General features: G+C 40.9%; 1 protein-coding gene across 1 annotated transcript in view; it reads left to right on the top strand.

Moving 5' to 3' along the window:
* The window catches only part of RNF11 (ring finger protein 11), a 29255-nt gene extending 18353 nt beyond the window's left edge, over window positions 1-10902 (top strand). Inside the window, exons 2-3 of the mRNA XM_040978565.1 lie at window positions 6574-6743; window positions 9021-10902. Coding sequence (XP_040834499.1) covers window positions 6574-6743; window positions 9021-9192 — 342 coding nt within the window. The 3' untranslated portion in view covers window positions 9193-10902. The remainder of the gene's footprint in view (window positions 1-6573; window positions 6744-9020) is intronic.
* Window positions 10903-12924: the final 2022 nt, after the last annotated feature.

Genomic DNA, 12924 nt, shown 5'->3' with positions numbered 1-12924 from the left:
TTCCCAGTGACATTAGCAAGGATCTGCTGTTGGAAGTGAGGCAGCTTGGACTCAAGCCTCCACCACTTAACCCTTTACTTGAAGGCAGATGTTTTTCCTTCAATTCTTGTAGGATTTTATATGTTTTGTTTTGCTTTCAGACTTGCATTGAGGATGAATTGCACCAATGAAAAAAATGTCTAAAATTATTTTATCTTTATTTGCTTCTCCAGTTGTGGAATTGGAATTTCATTCACTTGGGGAGTGAAACAGTGGATGGAAGATCTTTCTCTCTGTATCTCTTTCTCTGTTTATCTGCCTTTCCAATAAAAATAAGTAAATCTTAGAAAAAAGAACTTTAAAAAAAGTAGCCAATCCCTAAGTGCTTTGCGCCTGTCTAGTATAATACACACTAAATACCACTTTTTTTTTCTAAGACTTTTTAAGGCCTTGCTTAGGATTTTTTTTTTTTTTCGTAAAGGCAGATGTACAGAGAGGAGGAGAGACAGAGAGGAAGATCCTCTGTCCAATGATTCACTCCCCAAGTGCTGTGCCAATCTGAAGCCAGGAGCCAGGAGTTCTTCCGGGTCTCCATGTGGGTGCTGGGTCCCAAGGTTTTGGGCCGTCCTTGACTGCCTTCCCAGGCCACAAGCAGGGAGCTGGATGGGAAGTGGAGCTGCTGGGATTAGAACCAGCACTTATATGGGATCCCGGCGCGTTCAAGGCAAGGACCCCTTGCTTAGGATTTTAACCTATATATAGTAGGAAGCTATAAAAGGAATTTTAATGGTAGAAAGGAAGGATGTGGCTAGGGTGTAGGATTGGAGTTGTTTTGAAAAGATTAATCATGAGTCATTGACATGGAAATTTTGCTAGTGAATACTGCACTCTTGGGAAGAAGTAAGAGCTGGAATATTGTCAGTGGACACAGGAAGAAATAGATTATATTAATATTGAAAATTCACTGCAAGTTGGTAATATATTAAAAATGAGAGCCTTAGAGAGGGAGCTGCCATGGATGTATATGTATGAACTCAAAAGACAAGATAGAGCCTGGAGCTTAAAGGAAAATCTAGACTGGAAAGGTATAGTTTAATTATTTATATCTAGAAATATTAGCTGTCAGCATGGACACAGTTTTTAGTATTGGCAGGAGGAATGTGTAGGACAAAGCCTTTAGAGCCACTTCAGGCCAGGAATCATCAGTCTGGAGTGGTAGTAGGGTGGTACTCTGTCCAAGGAGTGTAGGGCAAGGCTGTTAAAATGTATAGCCAAGATTATCCGATCATGGCATCCTATAGTGATCTTGAAAAACTGGCTTTGCTAACATTTTTTTTTTTTTCTTTAAGGTTTCTCTTCCCTTTTTTTTTTTCTTTTTTTTTTTGGTCCTTTTTCTTTTTGAAAGTAGAACAAGGAGGGTGTTGTTCTTCCATCTGCTGGTTCACGCCAGATGGAACCTAAACTGATCCAAAATCAGGAACCTATATGGATGCAGGGGCCTGAGGCCTAGGGCCATCTTCTGCTTTCACAGGACACTAGCTGGGAGTTGGGTTAGAAGTGGAACAGCCAGGACACGAACCAGTACCCATATGGGATTCTGACACTGAAGGTGAAAGTTTAGCTTTGTATGCCACCATGTTAGCCCCAACTTTTCTCTTATTTAACTTACTTGTTAATCTGTTTAGAAAGCCTGGTGGTAAAGCATGCATTTAAGCTAGATAATCTTGGAATCTGAGTTTAAGCTATGCCTATGCCTATCTATCTTTTTCAATCTTCATTTTTAAAGAGTTATTTATTTTTAATGGAAAGGCAGACTTTATAGAGAAAAGGAGACCCAAAGTGAGAAAGATCTTCCACATACTGGTTCACTCCCTTAATGGCCATAACTGCCAAAGCTGATCAGATCTGAAGCCAGGAGCCAAGAGCTTCTTTGCAGGTCTCCCAACGCAGATGAAGGAGCCAAGGCTTGGGCTATTCTCCACTGTTTTCCCAGGCCTTAAGCCAAGAGCAGGATGGATGGGAAGTAGAGCAGCTAGGGCATGAACCTATGCCTAGCTTGCAGGTCCCAACCTCTTGCCTTTAATCCCTCCCCTAAACATTACAGTCATTTGGGGAGTGAACCAATGGATGGAATAAATAATTGTGAAATATCACATCTTAATCTGCTTATTATAATTACCATAATAAAATACCACACACTAGGTAACTTAAGCAACAAATTTATTTTCATACAGTTAGAAAACTAAAATTCAAAATATCTCCTGACGCCTCTTTCCTTCTCCCTGTGTTCTGACATGGTCTCCTGTATGTGTTTTTTTTTTTTTTTTAATGTACAATAAATGTTCAAAAATGCTACCTTTGGTGCCAGTGTTCTGGTACAATGAGTCAAGCCATGGCCTTTTTTTTTTTTTTTAAGATTTATTTTATTTTTATTGGAAAGGTGGATATACAGAGAGGAGGAGAGACAGAGAGGAAGATCTTCAGTCTGATGATTCACTCCCCAAGTGAGCGCAACAGCCGATGCTATGCCGATCCGAAGCCAGGATCCAGGAACTTCCTCCAGGTTTCCCACACAGGTGCAGGGTCCCAAGGCTTTGGGTCGTTGACTGCTTTCCCAGGCCACAAGCAGGGAGCTGAATGGAAAGGGGAGCTGCTGGAATTAGAACCGGCACCCATATGGGATCCCGGCACGTTCAAGGCGAGGACTTTAATCGCTAAGCCATGGCGCGGGGCCCAAGCCATGGCCTTAAACACTGGCATCCCAAATAGGCCCTAGTTTGAGTCCTTGCTGCTCCACTTGCAGTCCAGCCCCTTCTCGTGTGCCCGAGGAAGCAGGAGAAGATGATCACAGACCTTGGGTTCTAGCCATGTGGGAGACCTGCATGGAGTCCAGGCTGCTGGCCTTGGCCTGGCCAGCCTCAGCCATTACTGTAAACCAGAAGATGTGAAATATTCTCCCTGTATCTAATTCATTCATTCTCTCTCTCGTTCACTCACTCTGCCTTGCAAATAACTAAACAAAACTTTTTAAACATAAGTACTAAATTCCTTCAGCTTCTTTTTAAATTTGCTTTGAGAAAATAGATGTAAAGCAAGTACTAGACAATTGCCATTATCACACTAAAGCACACTTTTTCCACCAGCGATCATTCCTAATGAACACTACATAATTTAGAGGCACAGAAGTCTTTGCAGGTGCTGTCAGCACTCTGAACACTGTCTGAAAAAGGCATACTTCTTACTGCCAGAGCTGCCCGTAGGCCCTGGAACATAGGATATTCAGAATATTCAATATTTTTTTAACTTTTTATTTTTTTCATCTAGGAACGAAATACAACTGCTGTGCACACAAACTCCATCACTGGCATTGGGGCCCTTTAGATAATCCCTAAGTTTGATCCTTAAGACAACCCCTAAGTTTGGAAAACTCCTAGGGCTTAGCATGTAATTGTATTCACAGTTATGAGTTGTTAGAATAAAAGAATACAAAGCAAACCCAGAAAAGGGAGAGGTGCAGAGTAAATTACTCTCAGGTTAAGAGTGCTATGATTCAACACATTGCAGGACCTAGTTAATTTCTCTACTGTGCATGTGTGAAGGGTTGTCTATATGGGAAACTCATTGGACACTCGGTGCTCATTAGAGTACTGAATGGGCACCCACTGCTTAGTGCGTAACCAAAATTCAGACTCTCAGAGGAAAAGCAGGTGTTGAACATAACTCACTGTCTACACAATGAGTTTAAGCTCAGTGAGTCTCAGAAAGTAGGAACCGCCTCCCAGAAATCTTTTAAAATTTGCCATTTTCATGCTGTCTATTTCTTTCAGTGTCTTTCTAGTTACCAAATAATTGATAACAGGGACATCTTACCACTGTAAGATAGATATGATAAGAAAATGTGAAAAATGAGGGGTATGTTGTAAGACGGTTGAAGCCGTAATCTTTAAATATCAGGATGCCTTAGTCATTTCCTTCCCTTTGTAAAAGGTTGCATGTAAATCAAAATCAGATTGTTGAATCATATCTAGAAGTATCTAGAAGGTCCTGAGAAGGGTTTCTTTAGTTTAACAAACAAAACTACCAAAATGACAAATACACCGATAATATGAACTTTGTATGGTGCGTGTTTGGCATAGCACCTTAGGATGCTGTTTGAGTAACTCACATCTTATATTGGACTTTCTGAGTTTGAGTACTGGCTCTGCTTCTGGCTCTGCTTCAGCTCTAGCTTTCTACCAGGGTGCACCCTGTGGAGCAACAAGTGATAGCTCAGATAAGGCTGACACTCACATAGGAAGCTGGTGTGAAGTTGCTGGTTCCTGGCTTTAGCATGCCTCAATCCTGGCAGCTGCTAGCCTTTGGGGAATGAACATGTTGATGGTAGGCCTCCTTTGTCTCTCTGACTCATATATTTAAAAGATATTTTTTTCCTCTTAGTATCTATTAATATGTTTCTTCATAGAGTTCTTTTTTTTTTCTTTTTATTGGAAAGGCAGATTCACAGAGAGGAGAAACAACAGAAGGAAAGATCATTCAGTCGAGCTGGTTCGCTCACCAAGTAGCAGAAACAGCTGAAGTTAAGCTGATCTGAAGCCAAAACCCAAGGGCTTCTTTTGGGTCTCCCATGTGGGTGCAGGAACCCAAGGACTTGGGCCATCCTTTGCTGCTTTCCTATGCAGAAGTAGGGAGCTGGATTGGAAGTGGAGCAGCAAGGACACAGACTGGTGCCTCTATGGGATTCCAGCACTCGAAGGCAGATAATTAGCCTGTTGAGCTGCGATGCCAGTCTCTCTTCATAGAATCGGAAAAGAAAATTGAAAATCTGTTTTTTGGGGCTTGTGCTATAGCATAGTGGGTAAAGCAGCCACCTGCAAAAAATACTGGCACCCCTTGTGATTTCTGGCTGTTTTGATATAGTTCCTGCCAATGTTTGTGGGTGAGCAACAGAGGATAGCCCAAGTGCTTGGGCCCTGCTTCCAATGGCAAACCTGGAAGAGGCTCTTGGCTCTTCCAGCTTTAGACTGGCCTAACCTCAGCTGTTTTGGCCCTTCTGGGATGGAGGATCCATCTCAGTCTCTCCCTTCTGAAACTCTGCCTTTGAAATTAGTAAGTAAGAGAGGAGAGGTACGGGTAGAGGGAGATAAAGAGACAAAAGTCTCCCATTCTCAAATCCCCAAATACTTGCAGCACCAGCAGCCACTAGGGTAACTCAGTGGCCAGGAACGGGGAGCTCTGACTTCCTGTGTGGATGGCTGGGACCCAAATTTTGAGTCATTACCTGTTTTGAAAGAATTACAAAGAGGCAGAATGGTCTTCTCTTTTGAGTTACTCCCTAAATGGTTGCAGTGGCTGGCCTGGACTGGTCTGAAGCCATTAACCAGAAACCTGTGGATGCAAGGGCCCATACACTTGGGCATTCTTACTCTGTTTTCCCAGGCCCTTAGCAGGGAATTGGGACTGTAGTGGAGCAGCTGAGTCTTGAACCAGCACCCATGTGGAATTCTAACACTGCATGTGGCTTCTTTACCTTCTGTGCCACAGTACAGGTCCCATTGTACTAGTTTTTATATATTCAATCATATAGTTAACGAATGGCAGTGCAGAAACAATATTTCTTACTTAACTATGAAAGTTCCTTACAAAGTTTGCAGGCCCAGCGCTGTGGCCTAACAACTAAAGTCCTCGCCTTGAATGCACTGTGATCCCATGTGGGCACAGGTTCTAGTCCTGGCAGCCCCACTTCCCATCCAGCTCCCTGCTTGTGGCCTGGGAAAGCCGTGGGACCCTGCACCCACATGGGAGACCCAGAAGAGCTCCTGACTCCTGGCTTCAGATCGGTGCAGCACTGGCCATTGAGGTCACTTGGGGAATGAATCATTGGACAGAAGATATTTCTCTGTGTATATACCTGACTTTGCAATAAAAATGATTTTTTTTTTTTTAATTTGCCTACTGGGTACAAAACCTTGAAGAAGCAATGTGCCAAACAAGATTTTTGGTGATCAACAACTAAAGGATCACTCAGTTTTTGGTCATACAGGATATGTATTTTAGTCCCAAAATATTTGCAGCAAACCCAATGGTTAAAATACATAATAAATGAATTTTAGGATTATAAACGTGGGTCTAATGGCAAGTTAGTAATGTACATCTGTTAGGCATACTGAATGTAGACAACTTCATTGCAGCCTATAGAATATTAAATTAGATTATCGAGTACATTGTAGCTTTTTTTAATTGCATGTCAGATCTCTTTATATTGGTTTATTTGTTGGTATATTCAGAATGAGCATCCATTTATGTGAACTTTATGTGAAACTTCCTAAATTAACATTCCATGTGAGTCTTTGTTATTTGTTTTTATATCCTTTAAAAGTAGGTCCTAAAAATAAATGTAGATTTTTGATGTATCTGTATATTTATAATTTGTTCCTATAGCTAAGACAAAAACACAGTCTGCATAGCAGGCCAGCCCCTGTCTCTCCTGGAACCACCCTTTCCTGCCATATACAACTTTTTACCTCCATTGAAAGGAAAACATTTCCAGAAAACATTTTTAAGAATAATGCTTTTTCTCAACTTTTAAATGTTTAGGAACAAGTTCCTGTTCCAGTGTATCATCCAACACCCAGCCAGACTCGGCTAGCCACTCAGCTGACTGAAGAGGAACAAATCAGGATAGCTCAAAGAATAGGCCTTATACAGCATCTGCCGAAAGGAGTGTATGACCCTGGAAGGGATGGATCAGAGAAAAAGATCCGGGAGTAAGTTTTCATAAACTTATACTTTTCCTTCTGTACTTTGGAAGTCAGACATACTTAAGAAATGGTTGTATTTATAGTCTTGCTGCTTCTCCACTTAGATTACAGTTGATAATTGCAATCTTTTCCAGCCATGTGAATGTGAACTGAGGCCAACATCACTGATGGGCTTGTCAGCGGGTTTTTGTAAAAGTTTGTCAGTATTTTCAAGGTTCTATAACCATTAAAGGTAGTCATAGGGCTGTATTCCTTCTCACTAGAGTTTTATGTATAAAATGCTCAGTATGGTTTATTTATCTCCCAGACCAAGATCTTGCACATGCTGGGTTACTCTGAGACCCAGGCTAGCATAACCCATTTCCTAGCTTGGCCTTTGCCATCAGATGCTGCAGCTTGGCCTGGTCTGGCCCGCCCGCAGTCCCAACTTTTGCTGGTGGGTGCTGCAGCCTAGTCTTTCCCAGCCTTTCCCCATCCCTGGCTTTCGTGCAGATCAGTAGGTGTGATAGCCTGACCTAATTTGGCTTGGCCTGCAGCCCATCCTGGCTCCCTCATATGCCAGTATAGTTTGGTTTGGCCTGCCCAGTCTACATCCTCCTCTGACCCCAAGAGCCAACCCACACAGCTGTCAACAAGTGAAGCAACTCTGCCTGTCTAACCAGCATCCAGCCCTGACTCATGTGCTCACAAGCGGAGTGATGGCCCACTAGAGGAGTTTCCCAAGTTCTGCCAACAGGTGCTAGGCCTTTACCTGGCAGTGTTGGCCTTTGTGTATGCTGGTGGATGTTGTTGCTCAATTCTTTGGTGTGCCTGCCAGAGCTACAGCCTGAACTACCTTATCCTGTTCCCAAACCTGATACCCATGAGTTTTGTTGAGTTCCATGGTCATGCCTAGATCACCACCTTTACCACCCCCAGCCCTTGAGCAACTAGCTAATATGGCAGTCCCACAGGGGTGAGCAAATGACCCTCCACAGAATCTGCCCCCAGACCCAGTTCTCTTGTGGGCTGGTTAGTGTCATGGCCCAGATCAATATGGCCTACCCCCTGCCCCAATTCTCACTGGTGGGTACTATGGTTGAGCTCTGCTGGGCAGGCCCCCCAGCCATGGCTTTTGTATGTACCAGTAGGTGGTGGTTGATGTGAACAATCCGAGCTCAGGTCTCCAACGTGGGCTGATGTATTGGTTTGGCCCCAGACATCCTCTAGTTTCCCTCCTCTAAACCACCCTGTCTCACCTCCTCATTACCTGCAAGTGCAGAATCCTAGTTGGCGGAAGTCCCCCAGAAGTCACTCCTTACTTGTCACATTCTCCCTCAGCAGTTCTCCCTCCCACACATCTCCAGACCCATTTCCCTGAGCAATCCACAGTCCCCATGCCCAGGCCTCTGGTGGTGTACTCTTCCAGCTTGGGGCCCTGTCTGTCTACCCAGGGCCAAAACACACTGTCATGTGGGTCCCCAGACACTGTTGGCATGCCATCATCTTAAAAAAGATACGAATATGTGAGTATGCTGGTGCACTGGTATAATTAACATAACCCAGGCAGTGTAACACTTGTCTAGGTACAGTGCAACCTAAGCCATTGCCTACTGGGGTCTGTTTATAAACTGTGAAATAATTCTATTAAGCCTGATGAATTGAAAAGTTTATTTATGGGGAATGTTTCTCCAGTGGTATATACTGTCAATGAGGTCCCTGATGAGAACACGCATTTTTCTTTTGTTGCCGCTGGCCTCACCAGAAGAGACATGGTGTGGTTTCATTTGTGGATGGTTGGCTGAAGCGCCCAGCTGAGTTCAGCACTAACACTTCAGAGCATAGTCTGTCTAGACCCTTCTGAAACCCTGTGGACTGGGTTGTTTCTTGATAAGTAGGCTGGGATTAGTGCTGCTGTTTTTGCGTTGTTGTTATGAAAATGAGAATTGTATTATTCTGGGATTACATTAAACACTCAGTACAAGGAACAAGGTAGATACCTAAAAATGCCTACAGGTGTTCCCTAATGTATACCATTTTAGAAGCATATCAGTGGATTTGATTTCTTTCCTTTGCTCTGTTGATTGCTTTTAAGCTTTGCAAATTGCTGGAGAACTAGAATAAGAAAATATGCATGAATCAACACTTACTAGGAACATTTCCAAGCATTTGTGATGACTGGCCAATTGAATGTTGCCATTCTGACTTGTCAGACTAATACATCTGCAAGAGGGTTTTAAAGTGAATTCTGATAGGCCACTTCTCTAAAAATGCCTTCTCATTTTTCTCCCTCACCCCCAACAGGTGTGTGATCTGTATGATGGACTTTGTGTATGGGGACCCCATTCGATTTCTGCCGTGCATGCACATCTACCACCTGGACTGTATAGATGACTGGTTGATGAGATCCTTCACATGCCCCTCCTGCATGGAGCCAGTGGATGCAGCACTGCTTTCATCCTATGAGACTAATTGAGCCAGGGTCTCTCATCTGACTTCAAGTGAACCATCAGTTTGGTGGTTTTGATCTTTTGTCACTGAGCCCAAAGAGCCAGGGATTAGGAATTAAGATCATGCACAAAAGTTTCCTAAAAATTCCTGGATGGCTGCAGATGTTGCGGGAAAGTATGTGATATTTTAGAAACTAGGGGGAAAATTAGGATGGTATTTTTATGTAAAGCCTTGACCCAGTGTTTAAAAATATAATTGTATTTAGATCTTATTATTGCTCAAGTACATAGGAATTGTGTAAAGTGTTACAGCAGCTGTATATGTTTAAATTGTGTGTGTTAAAGATTAGGAAAAAGATAGTGGTTATTTTTCCTAAGTGAATTAACATTCTCCCCGACCCCACTCAGATTCTTTTCTGAAGTTGCTGGCATTTGGGTCAAGGTTTTATTAAAAGCTACATTTTATAACACTGGCACAAAAAAAAAAAAGTAGTTTTAAGCTTGTTTGCACAGTTCTTTTTTTCCATTGGAAATGGAACTCATTGCCTTAGGTCCTTTTAAATAGTGTATTATTATCGTCGGGGCTGGCTCTATGCTTGAAAATCAGTTTATTTATAACCTATTATAAGTGCTGTATTATGTTTGCAGTTAGGAAATGCAGAATTCAAAGTGGTCTCCTAGCTTGTAAGCAAACTGAGATGCACTATCCCTTTTCTATTAAACTGAAGTTAATGGTGTCAAGAAACCAATTCTAGTAAAGTTGGGATATAATATTACCATTTCTTATGTGTTTTATCTCATTCTTTTGGTTGTTAATATGGTGATAATTGAAAGTCAAGGTAAATTTTAATATTAAGATTTCTGATTTATTGAATTATGCCACCAGTGCTTATGTAAAAATGAATGTGGCATCATGGTGAAACTTAAATAAGAAATAGTTTCTCGGTTATAACAATTCTGATTTGTTCTTTCTTGTGACCTCCTTCCTTGTTGTCTTGAACCATAGCAAAAGGATACTGCATCTCTCCTCCCTGTAGTGCTGAGGTCATTGAAGTTATATAAACACATCTCAGTCTTTTGTTTCTTGGGAAGACATTTGTTAAGTTCTGCTAGCTAACTGATGAGACAAAGCAGAGAAAATCAAGATAAATGTGTTTCATGTTTTGCACACAAATGCAGAATTTGTATAACCACATGACTTCATAGTTGTGATTTCAAAAAGAATTTTTCTTGCAGTTAATGTAAGAATACTCTAAATCTCTAAGCTTCTGAAGTGTTAGAGGTAGAGATGGTCTAGTAATGTAGTTAGTGATGTTTTATTTAGCATGTGTTTATTTTTTCTTATGTACTCAAAAGTGACTTCTTTGTTCAACTCAGTGATACTACATCTAAAAATCATTTGTTAGTGAAAGGAGAAGCTGTCTCAACAATGAAGTTGCTAGGTTATATTGAGTTGAATATTTGACTCTAACAGTTTTCTACATTCAAAAGACAAGTTCTTGAATGTTCTTTATAAATTACATTATAGAGGACTTCACTATAAGTACTTTGAAGATTTGACCATGTGTTAGTTCATTCCTTTGTGAGCCCCATGATGGAAAGATTTAAAGGTGAATTTGCAAAAGATTGAATGAAATTAGATTATTAGGTTCTGTTCATTTGTTTCATGTATCTTGTTTAAATTTCTGTTCATTAATTTATATCCACCCAATTACATAAAGCAAATTTTGAGGAAACCCCTGAAGTTGTGCAATATTTTCAGTGATAATTTTTTTATTCTTATGTTTTCTACTATAATATGATATCTGTTATCAGGTATTATAGTCGATTTTCCTTTTTTTCCCTAGATTGTTAAAAATTGGTAAATGAACTTTTTTTTAAATCATCTTTCATGTTGCAGTTAGTCTTTCTTTATTAGAAAGCTTCCTTTACAGAAGTTTGGCGGTAATAATGAAGGAATCAATATTGAGTGAGATGATTATTTTTTTAGGAATTTTGTGTTTAACTTTTTTTCACATTGATATTAAAAATCATCAATTTTGGTTTTCACTAAGTTGTTAAATAAACTTACAAGAAGCTATAAAGGGCTGAAGTTAGAGTTAATTACATAAGAATATTCCCCAAGAAGTTTAAACCCTTTAAAACTTATGTATAAACTTATTTTTAAATTGCTTTAAATTTAAATTTATAATGTATAAATTTATATGCATGTATATACTTTGAGTAGTTTTTAGAAATTTCAGTAGTCGGAGCTGGTTCCATTTCACTAGTCCACCCCCTTAATGCCCATAAAGGTCTTGGACCAAAGCCAAGAACTGAAAACTGAATACAAGTCTCCCCTGTGAGTGGTGACATATAACTCCCCTGTGAGCCCTCACTGCTGCCTCCCAAGGTCTGCATCACAGAAAGTCAGGAGCCAGGGGCCAGTATCAAACCCACACACCTGGGTCCAGGACACAGGGACCGCTAACTAATGTCTCAATCACCAGCACAAGTACCTTCTCCCAGGAAGTTGACATTTTGTCCAAGCTTAGAAACTTGCTAATTGCTACATGTCCAGTAATAAGATTCTAGGTATGGGCACAATGTGTTTAGGCTTTCAAGAAAAAAATTAAAACAATAATTATTTTAAATGCAAAATTCATCACATTGAAGTGTTCTCAGATATCTCATTTAGATCACATTTTTTACATTTTCTAAGTGTTCTTTACAGGAAATCTTTCAAATCAGTGTTAGAACACTCACTGCTATTGATGTCTGCCTGGTAAGACATTAACAGTACAGTTTCACAGAGAAGAGCACATTGCAGTGACGAATTGTATACATACAAGACAACTGCATAAGGAAGCAAACATTTTGTAAAAGGAGAAACAATGAAGTCAGAAACAGCAGCCCGTCGTCCTGAGACTGCGCATGGGAAACAGGACAGAAGGTAAGTCTCCTCAGGCATAATTCAAATGGCGTGTGCTGGCTCCTGCTGATCCCACAAGGAAGGGGGCCTACTCATTTCTCAACCAGTGACAGAGCGTGGAGTTGAGTCTTAGCCAATGTAATAGCCTCAACTAGTTTTTTTAAACTTTAATTTCAAAATTAGTGAAAGCAAGAAAGGTTGAATTTTTAGTTATCTCCTAGAGTAATGTTAGCTTTACTTATCTGAATTTAAATATCATGTCTTTATGTGCTGGATAGCAGAGCGGACAATATTGATAGCTTTTTAGCCTCTAGGGAGTACCGCTTTCATTCCTTAATATCTGTTCATTTCTTGGTGTTCTCGAACTCAAGTATCTACTTCACTAACCGTGAGTGAGACATGGCTCGTGTCTTTTCTTTCTCTTCCTCCTCTTTTTTTTTTTCTTTTTCCATTTAAAAGATAAACAGTTTAGAACTCAGGGTGCCTCCATGGGTATTCTAGGCCAGTATCCATCAGGCAAGTGTTTGACTGACTGTACTGAGTTATCCACTTAAATGACAGAGCTGAATTTCTTTGTTTCTCTCCCCTCTTAGCCCAATTTTCAAGTATTTTCTCCTTGAAGTCTTGTGTCTCCGCTTCATTACCTCCCTATTCATTGAGGATGGTTTCATTTCCCTGGTCCATTCAGGAATACATCATTGTTGTAGCTTGGCTTTTAAAAAGATTAGAGTCAGACCCCATTGCAGTAAGCTAGTGGCTAAAGTCCTCGCCTTGCACACACTGGGATACCATATGGGCACGGTTCATGTCCCAACAGCCCCACTTCCCATCCAGCTCCCCGCTTGTG

This window comes from Ochotona curzoniae, unplaced genomic scaffold (assembly GCF_017591425.1).
Source record: "Ochotona curzoniae isolate NIBS_2020 unplaced genomic scaffold, NIBS_Ocur_1.0 contig_291, whole genome shotgun sequence".
Taxonomy (NCBI): Eukaryota; Metazoa; Chordata; class Mammalia; order Lagomorpha; family Ochotonidae; genus Ochotona; species Ochotona curzoniae.
This window is presented reverse-complemented; position numbering and strand designations above follow the sequence as displayed.